Raw genomic sequence first — 12,643 nt, forward strand, 5'->3', positions numbered from 1 at the left:
GTTTTTTGAGACAGTCTTGCTCTGTTGCCCAGGCTGGAGTGTAGTGGCATGATCTTGGTGCACTGAAAACTCTTGAACCTCCTGTATTCAAGCGATTCTGCTGCCTCAGCCTCCTGAGTAGCTAGCTGGGACTACAGGCATGTGCCACCATGCCCAGCTAATTTTTGGATTTTTAGGAGAGATGGGGTTTCGTCATGTTGGCCAGGCTGGTTTTGAACTCCTGACCTCAGGTGATCGGCCCACCTCAGCCTCCCAAAGTGCAGGGATTATAGGTGTGAGCCACCAAGCCTGGCCTAGGGACTGTTTATTGTCCTCCTGGGCCTGTGGAAGGCAGTGGGATGCCATGGGGTGGACGGTGATTCCTACAGGCAAGCCCTTTGTTGGAGAGAAACTGTTTTCTAAACTTCAAGTTTCAGCCACTGAGGCCTCGGCCTGATGGCAGTCGAGGATGGGGGCGTGGCCTGTCGAACCAACGAAGTGCCTGTGGAGTCCTACTTGGGAGAGAAGTGCATATTCTCTGTGTCCCCCTCTGTCCCTGGTTCTGGGAGGAGACCTCGCTTTCCTGCCTCAGTGCTGCCTGCCTTCCTATCTCCCTTGAGCAGGTCTTGTTCCCCACAGAGCCTCAGCTTCCTGACTTGAGATCTCCCAGGCTATGGGGAGGATACTTGAAGTGAACGTATCAGTACATGACGTGGACAGTTGTTGGTGAAAAACAGAAGTGAGGTGGATCTGAATCTCACGAAGGGCTGATTCATTGTAAGCTCACTGGAGCCAGAGGGGTCCCCAGGGCAAACGCTATTCATATTAGCTTGGAAGTTCTAGTCATTATTTTAGCTAGCTTGCTAACTGATTTTTCTTTTAAAGAAGTATAATTTACTGTGCAAATAATGCATAATCATTTCGTTGAAAAATTCTATGATATAAATACATCACAAGGAGAAAAACCTCACAATATAAAATCAGGCCAGGTGCAGTGTCTCACGCCTGTAATCTCAGCACTTTGGGAGGCTGAGGCAGGTGGATCACTTGAGATCAGGAGTTCAAGACCAGCCTGGCCAAAATGGTAAAACTTCATCTCTACTAAAAAAAAAAAAAAAAAAAAAAATTAGCTGGGCATGGTAGTGCATGCCTGTGATTCCCAGCTACTTGGGAGGCTGAGGCAGGAGAATCACTTGAGCCTGGGAGGCAGAGGTTGCAGTGAGCCGAGATTGCGCCACTGCACTCCAGCACAGGGCGACAGTGTGAGACTGTCTCAAAAAAAGGAAAAAGAAAAAGATAACTAACTCCCGTCCTACTCTTCTTATAATCAATATGTGAACTATTTAAGAGATAACCAATATTTTAAGACTATAACCACCACAGTAATAAAGGTCTCATATTTTGAGCTAAGCAGTGTCTCCATTAGTCTTCATAAAAGTTGGCCAAAGTAACCACAGCTGAGAAGTGATGGAGCTAGCTTCCATTCCAGAGCTTTAACTCTAAATAGCTAATCCCTGCTGCTGCTTTTATAAGATAGGCTTAATTATGCCTGTAGTCCCAGCTACTCAAAGGCTGAGGTGGATTCCCTTAAACTCAGGAGGTCAAGACCAGCCTGCACTGTATGGCGAGACCCTATAGTTTCTTTTTAAAAAGAAACAAAGTGTATTTAAAATGTCAGTGACAGTAAAGAAAACACAAGGAAGAAGCCACTCTCACCCCTTGTGATTCAGACTGGTTGTTATTTTTGTTCATTCCCGATGTCTCCCCAGCTCCTCTCATCCTGGGGAAGTCCATGATCACCCCTTTGTTCCTGTTTGTCCAGGGATTTGGGCATCTGCCTTTGGGGGTATTCAGGCTGGTGGTGGCAGTGATGGCAGTGGTTTCGGTAGTTCTGCCCTGGCTGGGTGGGAAGACAGTGAAACCAGTCCCAGGTTTGACTGTTATTGGCTGTTTTACTTGACACAAATCATTTCACTTACCTGAGCCCCAATATGCTGAAAAATAAAATGCAGATAATCCTATGAATGACCAGAGATTGTTGTGAAAATTACATAAATCTGCATGGTGCCATACCAGTGTGGTGCTATGCAAATTTAAGTCTTATTGTTTTAGCCCAAACGCTTGGGTTTGAAAAGCGAAGTCCCAGGTAACAATTGGTTTTGTTCAGAGAGGCGCAATTCACCAGTTCAGAGAAATGCCGCTGGAGCTGGAGATGTTTTGTCCCAGCCCTATCTGGGACGTCTGTGTGACATCCCCTGTGTCATGCTTTCTGTTGTGCTCTGTGTGACATCGAGCGAGTCACAGCCTTCCCTGGGACTTCAGTGCCCCAGTTTTTGTCATTCTCATACATGAGTCTATCCCAAACCACCAGAGAGTGAGGGCCTTGATTGCAGGGCTATAGGATTGGGTTTTATCTGGGAGGCAATGGGGATTCAGGCTAAAGAGTGTGGACATTATCTAGGCAGTGGAGAGCCCCATAAAGACTTCAAGCAGGGAAGTGATGAGGCCAGATGTGTACTTTAGTAAGAGGCAGGCTGACAAGGGTGTGGAGGCTGCCTGAGCTGGCAGCTGGGCCTAGCCGGAAGGGATAAGATCAGGGCCCAGTGGAGGAGGGGAGAGGAAGCTGTTCCACAGAGCAGCTCTGAAAAGCTGGCTGGAAGCTGAGGTTAACACACCCTCAAGCACCTTTGGGGTTTCCCAAGTTGATGTAAAGAGGAAATGATTACTCTTGAGAAGTCAGGAGACTTCTTCAGCCATTCCTGCCTGCCTTTGGCCATGTGATCTTAGCAAGTCATTTAACCTGCTCAGGCCTCAGTTTCCTCATCTCAGAACAGAGATGAGATGCAGAGATAGTGTGAGGATTCATGTCTGTGCAGCTGGGCCTGGGCCCCATGCAGCCCGTCCTCAGTGGCCATGGCTGCTGTTTTTGGGATTCCCATCCATGCAAGAGGGAAGGATACACGTGACTCTACCGCGTGGAAGGGAGGCTATAAGACAGCCAGAACTTTTATCCCTAGGGGCTGGAGTGGGGACTTAGTGGGATGGTATCTTTGACCTGCTCACATGTTCAGGGAAATATGCAGTCTACAGCGCCCTTCCCCATCTCTACCCTCCTTTCCCCTCACAACAACCCAGGGGGAGGCAAGCGGACACCATTATCATTACCTTCATTTTATAGGTAAGGAAAGGAAGACTCAGAGGAGGATGGTGACTTTTTGGAGGCCACACAGCCGGCTGGGTGGGAAGCAGGTGTGTGGCTCAGCACATCAGAGCTCTGCCCTCGCTGGGACTGCAGTGTGCAGCCATGGCCTTTTTTTTTTTTTTTTTTTTTTTGAGATGGAGTCTCGCTCTGTTGCCCAGGCTGGAGTGCAGTGGTGCCATCTCGGCTTACTGCAACCTCTGCCTCCTGGGTTCAAGTGATTCTCCTACCTCAGCCTCCCAAGTAGCTGGGATTATAGGCACCTGCCACCACGCCTGGCTAATTTTTGTATTTTTGGTAGAGATGGGGGTTTCACCATGTTGGCCAGGCTGGTCTCGAACTTCTGACCTCAGGTGATCCACCCATCTCAGCCTCCCAGAGTGCTGGGATTACAGGTGTGAGCCAGTGCACCTGAGCCACCACATTTTACGGATGGGGAGGCCGAGGCCAGAGAGGAAAAGACCCTCCTGCCCTGTAACACCATGCATTTGTGGCAGAGCCAGAATTAGAACCCAGGTCTCTGACTTGCAGATGCAGTCTCTCAATGGCTACCCCACTTCATGGAATAGTAATAACGTTCTTTCCACCTTGTTTTCAGGGAAACCGGTTCCTGAAATCAGGTGTCCCATTCCAGCCTTCCCAGACTCTGTGAATCCAGAAAGGCCTTTGGCAACTTCTGTAAGAAAGGCTGAGGATGAACAGGAAGAGGGGCAGCCTGTGAGGAAAGCCACCTTTCCGGGCCCAGGTATTTTAAATTTGATTCAACTTTTTTACTTAAAGCAAATTTATTTGAGGAAATGAAGACATATTTATAAAGATATTCAGCTTAGCATATAAGAGCAAAAAATTGAGGCTGGGCATGTGTCTCTTGCCTGTAATCCCAGCTTTTTGTGAGGCTGAGATGGGAGGATGGCTTGATCCCAGGAGTTTGAGACCAGCCTAGTCAACCTGGTGAGACAAAACATTAAAAAAAAATTATCCAGGCATGGTGGCATGTACCTGCAGTCCCAGCTCTTCTGGAGGCTGAGGTAGGGAGATTGCTTCAGCCCAGGAGTACAGGTCTGTGGTGAGCTGTGATCACACTGCTGTGCTTCAGCCTGGGTGACAGAGTGAGACTGTTCCTAAAGAAAGCAAAAATCTGGCAACAGCAGTGGCAGATGGCAAAATTAATGTCAGACAGTCACAATAAAGTGTGTCAGTAATGCTGTGGACATGCGTATGCACATGGAAACATACTCAAATAGAGGGAGGTGGAAAGGTGGAAAAAATCAGGTAACAAAACATATGTGACACCTATTACCATTTTTGTGAGCAGAAGAGAAATGACTCGGTAATGAAGGCTTTCTAGTGCCAGACACTATTCTAAGTACCGTACTTCAAAGACATTGACTCATTTAATCTTCACTAACTGTGAATTAGGTATTGTGATTATGCCCATTTTACAGAGGAGAAAACTGAAGCACAGAGAGATTAAACAGCTGGGCTGAGCTCATGTCCTGCCAGGTCCCTGTGTTTCACCCATGGTCTCCCGAGCCCCCTGCACAGGTTGGCCCTTCCTGCAGGCTTTGGGCTGAATGTCTGACCATTTCTCTGTCCTTCTTAGGTCCTGGCCCTCGCAGCCATGCAGAGGGGAATTGAAGGGTGCTTCCTGCCCACCACTTTCCTCCCCTCCATCAGTCACGGGTCTGCTGAAGCCCAGAGAGGAAGAGCAGTTTGCTTAAGGTCACACAAATAGGAAATAGTGTCTGAGCTGTGTGACTTGAACACTCACCTCCCTAACTGTCGCACTCACTGCTATCCCAAAGCCTTTCGGGCCACTTCAGATTTGTCTCCCTCCTCTTGTGCCCAGGCAAGGGCTTGGGGACAGTTTCCAAATGACAGAATGGCTCAGCCAGCAGATGACTTCCCCAGGGGAGCTGCTGCCCTGCCCAGTCTCCATTCTTACCGCCTCACCCCTGGAGCCCAGCCTCACTTCCTCTGTCCTGTGGCCTCCTGAGTAGCAAGCTGGAGACCCCAAATCCACGTAATCTCAGTTCACTGCTGCCATTCCTGAAGCCAGCATCAGCTGAGAGGAAACTGTTTTGTGGGCTTTTGTATTAGACAGACTCATATTTGAATCCCAATGCTGCTGTTTTGTAGAAGAATTACCTAGCCTTTGCACCTCAGTTTATTCATTTGTAAAAGGGGGAGAATAATAGACCCTATTTCATTCGATTGTGAGAAATCCTACCCTGAGTGTTGTACCATGGAGGTGCTCATTAAATATTATTATCTGATCTTATGAACATTCCAGACACTCCAGATATGCTGAATCTAGAAAGTTAATTCTAGGCCAAGGAGTCTGGATTATTTCCTGTAGCTAAATATTTTCTTTTTTTTTTTAGACGGAGTTTCCGCTGTTGTTACCCAGGCTGGAGTTCAGTGGTGCAATCCCGGCTCACCGCAACCTCCGCCTCCTGGGTTCAAGCAATTCTCCTGCTTCAGCCTCCTGAGTAGCTGGGACTACAGGCGTGCGCCACCATGCCCAGCTAATTTTTGTATTTTTAGTAGAGATGGGGTTTCACCTTGTTGACCAGGATGGTCTCGATCTCTTGACCTTGTGATCCACCCGCCTCAGCCTCCCAAAGTGCTGGGATTATAGGCGTGAGCCACCACGCTCAAGATTTTCTTTTTTTAAGTGTAGACCTTTGATCCGCAATTAAAGATAAGGGGAAATGGTCCTGACCAAAGGGAAAATTATAACAAAATGCAGGAATTGTAGGTGCCTGCTGGTCAGGATGGAGGAGGTAGTAGGCATAGCAGTTCCTTCTGATATTCCTTATCTAGGTTACTGTAAAGATAAACGTCACATGCCTCTGTCAGCCTTTGCTGTTTACTTTCTTCCCTTTTTTCTTTTTTTTGAGATAGGCGTTGCTCTGTTGCCCGGGGTAGATCACAGTGGCATGCATCATCATAGCTCACCTTAGCCTCAACTTCCCTGGCTGAAGCAATCCTTCCACCTCAGTGTCCCAAGTAGCTGGGACTACAGGTGTGCACCACCATGCCCAGATATTTTTTTATTTTTGTAGAGATGGGATCTCATTATATTGCCCAGGCTGGTCTCGAACTCCTGGGCTCAAGCAATTCTCCCACCTTGGCCTCCCAAAGTGTTGGGATTATAGGCATGAGGTACTGCACAGAGCCTTATTTTCTTTCTTTCTTTTTTGGTGGGGGGATAGAATCTCTGTCACTCAGGCTAGAGTGCAGTGCCACAGTCTCAGCTCATTGCAACCTCTGCCTCCTGGGTTCAAGTGATCCTCCTGCCTCAGCTTTCCAAGTAGCTGGGACTATAGGCATGCACCACCATGTCTGGCTAATTTTTGTATTGTTTTATACAGATGAGTTTCACCATGTTGCCAAGTCTGGTCTTGAAAGGGCTCAAGCAATCCACCCACTTTGGCCTCCCAAAGTGCTAGGATTGTGGCGTGGACCACTGCATCCAGCCCGTATTTGCTTTCTTGATGGCACTTGGAACAGATGTGCCCAGGCAGGTCAAGATGATAACTACAGTCTGCAGACAGAGACAGGAAGTTGATTATCTATCTTCGCCTAAATTGAAAATAAGAAATCGTTCATTTCATCAAATCACCCAAAGCTTGTCTCTTTTGGGAAAACCCCAAGGTTCCACTGAGCCCCAAAGTTCAAACTGATCAATTATCTTGAAGGGTTTTGGTAGGAGTGGATGATGCTGAGCCCACATCTTGACCCCTGTGATACCCTGGCTCCCCCTTGCAATATGGGAAGGAAATGGGAAGAGACATGGAGGAGGAAAACATGTGAGCAGAGGAGCCACAGACAGGCTATGAGCACCGCAGCAAAGGAGTCTCGGAGCTAGAATTAAGATAAAAGGGTTTTGAGCAGCTGAAATAACTATCACAAAGCCTTAGCTGTAGGAGAGGCCCCTGGGCTATCAGTCAGAATCTGTTTACCTATTCTACACATAGTTTCGCCAGCCTTGGTAAAATAACAAATACTGCATGTATCACAGCCCGACCTTTGTGCTTTATAAACATCAGCTCTTTTAACCTGGACAAGGAGCAGATTGTTATTGCTCTTTTTTTTTTTTTTTTTTTTTTTAAGTGGAGTCTCACTCTGTTGCCAGACTAGAGTGCAATGGTGTGATCTTGGTTTACTTCAATCTCTGCCTCCCGGCTTCAAGCGATTCTCCTGCCACAGTCTCCCATGAAGCTGGGACTACAGGCATGCGCCACCACACCCAGCTAATTTTTGTATTTTTAGTAGAGACAGGGTTTCGCCATGTTGGCCAGGATGCTCTCTATCTTTTGACCACCTCAGCCTCCCAAAGTGCTGAGATTACAGATGTGAACCACCACGTCTGGCCTGTTATTGCTCTTGTTCTTTTTACATTTGAGAAAGCTCAGAGAAGTGAGCCACAGCTCATCTGAAGTCAGATCTTGAGTAATGCTGGAGCCAGTGCTTGAGCCAAATTCTGTCTGATACTAATAAAGGAGACGGGGCAGCTGGGAGTAGACCCGCTGCCAGCGTCAGGGCAGGACATAGAAGACCCATGTCAGATATAGTACTGCTGCTTCTGCAGTTCTCGTACTTGCAGTGACACAGCTCGGCGGGACCAGAGGTAGTGCATTCTGCTTGAGAAAGCAGGTGTATTAGCCTGGGTAGAAAAGCAAGAAAAAGGCCACGGCAGGCTGATCACCGAGGTCAGGAGTTCGAAGACCAGCCTGGCCAGTATGGTGAAACCCCATCTCTACTAAAAATACAAAAATTAGCCAGGCATGGTGGCAGGTGCCTGTAGTCCTAGCTACTCGGGAGGCTGAGGTAGGAGAATCACTTGCACCCTGGAGGCAGAGGTTGCAGTGAGCCAAGATGGTGCCATTGCACTCCAGTCTGGGCAACAGAGTGAGACTGTCTCAAAAACAAATAAAACAGAACAAAAAAGAAAAGCAAGAAAAGGAAAGCTTCTGGAAGGATTTCCATAGGAAATGGTTTGTTTTTTAGCTCAGTCTTGGCACTTGAAGGGTTAACTCTCAGTGTTTTGGAAACAAGATTACACAGAAGCCCTAAGGCCCATCCATCACCCAAGTATCCCATCTTGTTCATCTACTCTCCTGCCCCATCTCCCTTCTCTACCTTAGCCATTATTTTAAAACATTTTTTAAATGAAAAAATTACAGACATACAAAAACCAAGAGCCTAATGACCCTCCATGTCCCCATCAGCTGGCTTCAGCAATGATCCACCCATGGCCAACTTCTGATTACTATGTACTAAATCCAGGGAGATTTTCATATCCTTGATGACAGGAGAATTCCTTCTTATTCTCCTTTGTCTGCCCTTGGACATATAATGGGGGCCTTTAAAGATTATGGTTGTGAATTTCTCCTACAAAGGGCCAATCAGTTTAGGTCCCAGAGAAGGGTAGGGGTGGGTAGGGAGAGATGGAGAATAATGGCTGTTGGGTCCTGTCTGATTTTCCAGACTAGACTCCATTCCTTTTCCCTAAAACCACAGGGATGAATAAACCCAACTAGAAGCCCTCGTGTGTCGCAAGAGCAGGCCTCAGGGATTCCCCCAAACTGAGAGGCCTGGGGCAGCTTCCTGAGCAAACCCCAGGCAGTAAGTCAGATAGGAAATTCATGACTTATATGAGGTAATCTCTGACCTCAGACTCACTGGGCACAGAAGGACCCTGTGTGCAGTGAGAGCCCTGCCCTGTGGCCAGGCATGGCAGCAGGATGGAACTCAAGTTAGTCTGGAGCAGCGGTTCCCTGAGTGTGCGGCCCACACCTGCAGTGGTGCACAGAACCTGGCTGTCAGCACAAATATCGATCATGTGTAGAAGAACTAGAGACTTCATAGATATTACTGTTTAACACAAGGCTGAATACCTAACACTGGAATTAAAGTTGGTTGAAAGAAAACCATCAAGTGACTCATAGTGAGATGCCACAGATATGGCCAAACACTTGGAGATGGATGAACAGAACTGCAGTCTGAGGGATGCGGGCCATGGGTACTGAGCTGAGGCCAAGAGAAGGAAGGGCAAGGGTGGAGGTGGCCGTCACAGAGCAGCCCTTCTGCAAGACAGGGGCCCTGTGCTGTCCAGCAGAAGGCTGCATTAGTCCAGGTCTGCCTCTTGGTGAGAGGCAGACACCAAAATAGGATTCAACAGGTAGGATTTCATTAGGACGAATACTTGCAAGAAAATGGAGAGGGAGCTGGGCAAAGCTGGGAGAGCCTTGGGACCATGGTGAGCTGTTTTGGAGGAAGAGTGGGTGGGCACTTGCTGGCCTGCCTTTGGTGTAAGGCAGACTCTCCAGGGTGTCTGTTGTCCATCACAGTCCTGTGTGGTCTGCCTGAGTGTCACCTCTGCACACAGTGCCTGGGGAGCAGCCCCTGGGAAGCATGATTGGGATGTAGATGCAGGGATTGACTGGAGCCAGCCATAGCTAGGGCTGCAGACAGCCAGGCTACCAGCAGCTGGGGGTCTACAGCTCACATTCTCCTGCCTGCTAGACTCGAACAGCAGCAGAGCAAAGATCCCAGGAATGAGACTGAAGGCAATCTCTAGACAGGCCCTTGGCCTTCCCTCAATTGATTTCATTTTATCAGCTATCTGTGTGGGTTTATCATTTAGCCAGGCTGATTTTATTTTCAGTCTTGGGAACATTTTTTTGTTTGTTTGAGATGGAGTCTCGCACTGTTACCCAGGCTGTAGTACAGTGGCATGATCTCGGCTCACTGCAGTCTCCACCTCCTGGGTTCAAGCAATTCTTCTGCCTCAGCCTCCCCAGTAGCTGGGACTACAGGCGTGCGCCACCACACCCAGCTGATTTTTTTTTGTATTTTTAGTAGAGACGGGGTTTCACATGTTGGCCAGGATGGTCTCCATCTCCTGACCTTGTGATCCACCTGCCTTGGCCTCCCAAAGTGCTTGGATTACAGGTGTGAGTCACCATGCCTGGCCAAGTTTTTTTTTTTTTTTTTAATTCCAAGTCTCACTCTATTGCCCAGGCTGGAGTATAGTGGTATGATCTTGGCTCACTGCAACCTCTGCCTACCGGTTTAAGTGATTCTCATGCCTCAGCCTCCCAAGTAGCTGGGACTACAGGCATGCATCACCATGCCTGGCTAATTTTTGTATTTTTAGTAGAGACAGAGTTTCACCGTGTTGGCCAGGCTGGTCTTGAACTCCTGACCTCAGGTGATCCATCTGCCTCGGCCTCCCAAATTGCTGGGATTACAGGCATAAGCCACCATGCCCAGCCCAAAATAAATTTTTTTTTTTTTGAGACGGAGTTTTACTCTTGTTGCCCAGGCTGGAGTGCAATGGCGCAATCTCAGTTCACTACAACCTCTGCCTCCCGGATTCAAGCGATTCTCCTGCCTCAGCTTCCCAAGTAGCTGGGATTACAGGCACCTGCCACCACACCTGGCTAATTTTGTATTTTTAGTAGAGGTGGGGTTTCTCCATGTTGGTCAGCCTGGTCTCGAACTACTGACCTCAGGTGATCTGCCTGCCTTGGCCTCCCAAAGTGCTGGAATTACAGGTGTGAGACACTGTGCTCGGCCAAAATAAATTTTTTAATAGCCAAGTTCCAGGTGAATCACTCCTCTCCTGACGTTGTAAGCCAGAAATACCCGAAACAGGTAGATTTATCCAGCAATCCTGGGGTCAAGACCAGGTTCCTTTGGAAGGGTCAGGTCCCCAGTTACTCAGAAGCTATCCTTGCCATGGGGCTCCCTGGGTATTTCCAGATGGTGACATTTGAAGCATCTGACCTCTGGCCAAGGCCTGCTTCTGTGCGGACCAGCCACCATGGCTTACCTCATCTGCAGCCTGTATCTGCGCTCACCCAGGAGCCCTCCCTACCCCCGCTGATGGCCTCTTTAGTCTTCGGATTCCACGTGGGGCCTAGTGAAGAAATTTCACCCTCTGTAACCTCATGTTCACCTGACCCTAAACTACTTGTCAAGCCTTCTGTCTTGTGACTCTTGTTCACTTGCTAAGGGATTAAGAACAGGCGCTGGAACCACTATGTGCCCTTGGAAGTTACTTAACCTCTCCATGCTTCAGTTCACCATCTGCAAAGAGGCAATGAAAATGGTACAGTGGTACTTTATCTCCTGATCAGTGTGTGGATTAGATAAGTTAATGCAGGTGAAGCTTTTTGTTTTGAGACAAGGTCTCATTCTGTCTCCTAGGCTGGAGTGCAGTGGTGTGATCACGGCTCACTACAGCCTTGACCTCCTGGGCACAAGTGACCCTCAGCCTCCCAAGTAGCGGGGACCACAGGTGTGCACCGCCATACCTGGCTATTTAAGAAAAATCTTTTGTAGAAACGGGATCTTGTCATGTTGCCCAAGCTGATCTCAAACTCCTGGGCTGAAGCAATCCTCCTGCCTCGGCCTCCCAAAGTACTGGGATTACAGACATGAAGTATTTAGAGCAGTGCCTAGCATGGTGTTTGCTAATTAATGTACCTAGACATTAACTTACTACAGCGGTGGGCCCTTCTACTGCCCTACCTCTGCATGGGCTGGTTCCACTGCCCCATATCTACTTGTTGAAAACATTTTTCCATCTTTCAAGCCCAGGTCAGGTACCACTTCCTCTGTGAACCCAGCCTGCTATGGTCTCTCTGCCTCTGATCTCACTTTCCTGTGGGAGGTATCCTGGGAAATGGTTATTGAATCCCTGCCTTGGTGGAGGTTTCTGGAAGACAGTCTCGGTAGCTAGTTCACCTCTGTGTCTTTCTCTGCTCTGTAAGGGGGTGAGATAGTGCAGGGCCTAGAAGTCAAAAAGATTTCCATTTGAATTTCAGTGCTGTCATCTACTGACTGGGTGGTCCTGAGCACTGCATCCACCTCTGGTGCCTCCATGTCTCCGCTTGTCAAATGGGATGATAAATAGGCCCCAGGTCATAGGGGGATCAGAGGCTTATCCTGAGGTGACCCTTGAGGAGAGTGTTGGCCAGCACGTGGTGGGCGTTGGGAACTGGCAGCAATCAATGTTTGAGGAGTGAACAGGACATTGGCATGGTCTGAGAACTAGACCAGGATCTCTCCTCTATTCCTCCTCTAGGCTGCGTCTTGACCCACAGTCCCTCCTTTCCAGGTTCCTCTCCAGCCAGAGCCTACCAGCAGGCCTTTCTCCAACCTCTTGAAGAAGATGCTCCTCATTCCTTAAGAACCAACCTCCCCACTTCATCTGATTCACAGGTAAATCCACCCCTTGGCTGCTACCTCCAAGCCATGGCTCCCAGTGTGTGGTTTCCTCTAAAAATGCAATTTCTCTTTTTTAAAAAAATTTTAAATTGTATTTGGGCTCCGGGGTACATGTGCACATCCTTTATCCTGCAGGATTGTTGCTTAGGTACATACATGCCAGGTGGTTTGCTGTCTCCATCCCTCCCACCCCCTGCCCGGTTGCCTACATCAGGCATT

At 48.4% G+C, this 12,643-nt stretch overlaps 1 protein-coding gene across 12 annotated transcripts in view; it reads left to right on the forward strand.

Annotated features, from left to right (window-relative positions):
- IRAK2 (interleukin 1 receptor associated kinase 2) overlaps window positions 1-12,643 on the forward strand; it is a 72,479-nt gene that overhangs the window by 28,993 nt on the left and 30,843 nt on the right. For 4 of the 12 annotated variants that reach the window (XM_035276274.3, XM_008982141.5, XM_008982142.5 and 1 more), the window contains 2 exons: window positions 3,777-3,923; window positions 12,282-12,418. In XM_035276274.3, the coding sequence (XP_035132165.1) occupies window positions 3,777-3,923; window positions 12,282-12,418 (284 nt within the window). The remainder of the gene's footprint in view (window positions 1-3,776; window positions 3,924-12,281; window positions 12,419-12,643) is intronic. The other 8 variants (XM_078351638.1, XM_008982143.5, XM_035276276.3 and 5 more) reach the window with 3 other exon arrangements.

Source organism: Callithrix jacchus, chromosome 15 (genome assembly GCF_049354715.1).
Source record: "Callithrix jacchus isolate 240 chromosome 15, calJac240_pri, whole genome shotgun sequence".
NCBI lineage: Eukaryota > Metazoa > Chordata > Mammalia > Primates > Cebidae > Callithrix > Callithrix jacchus.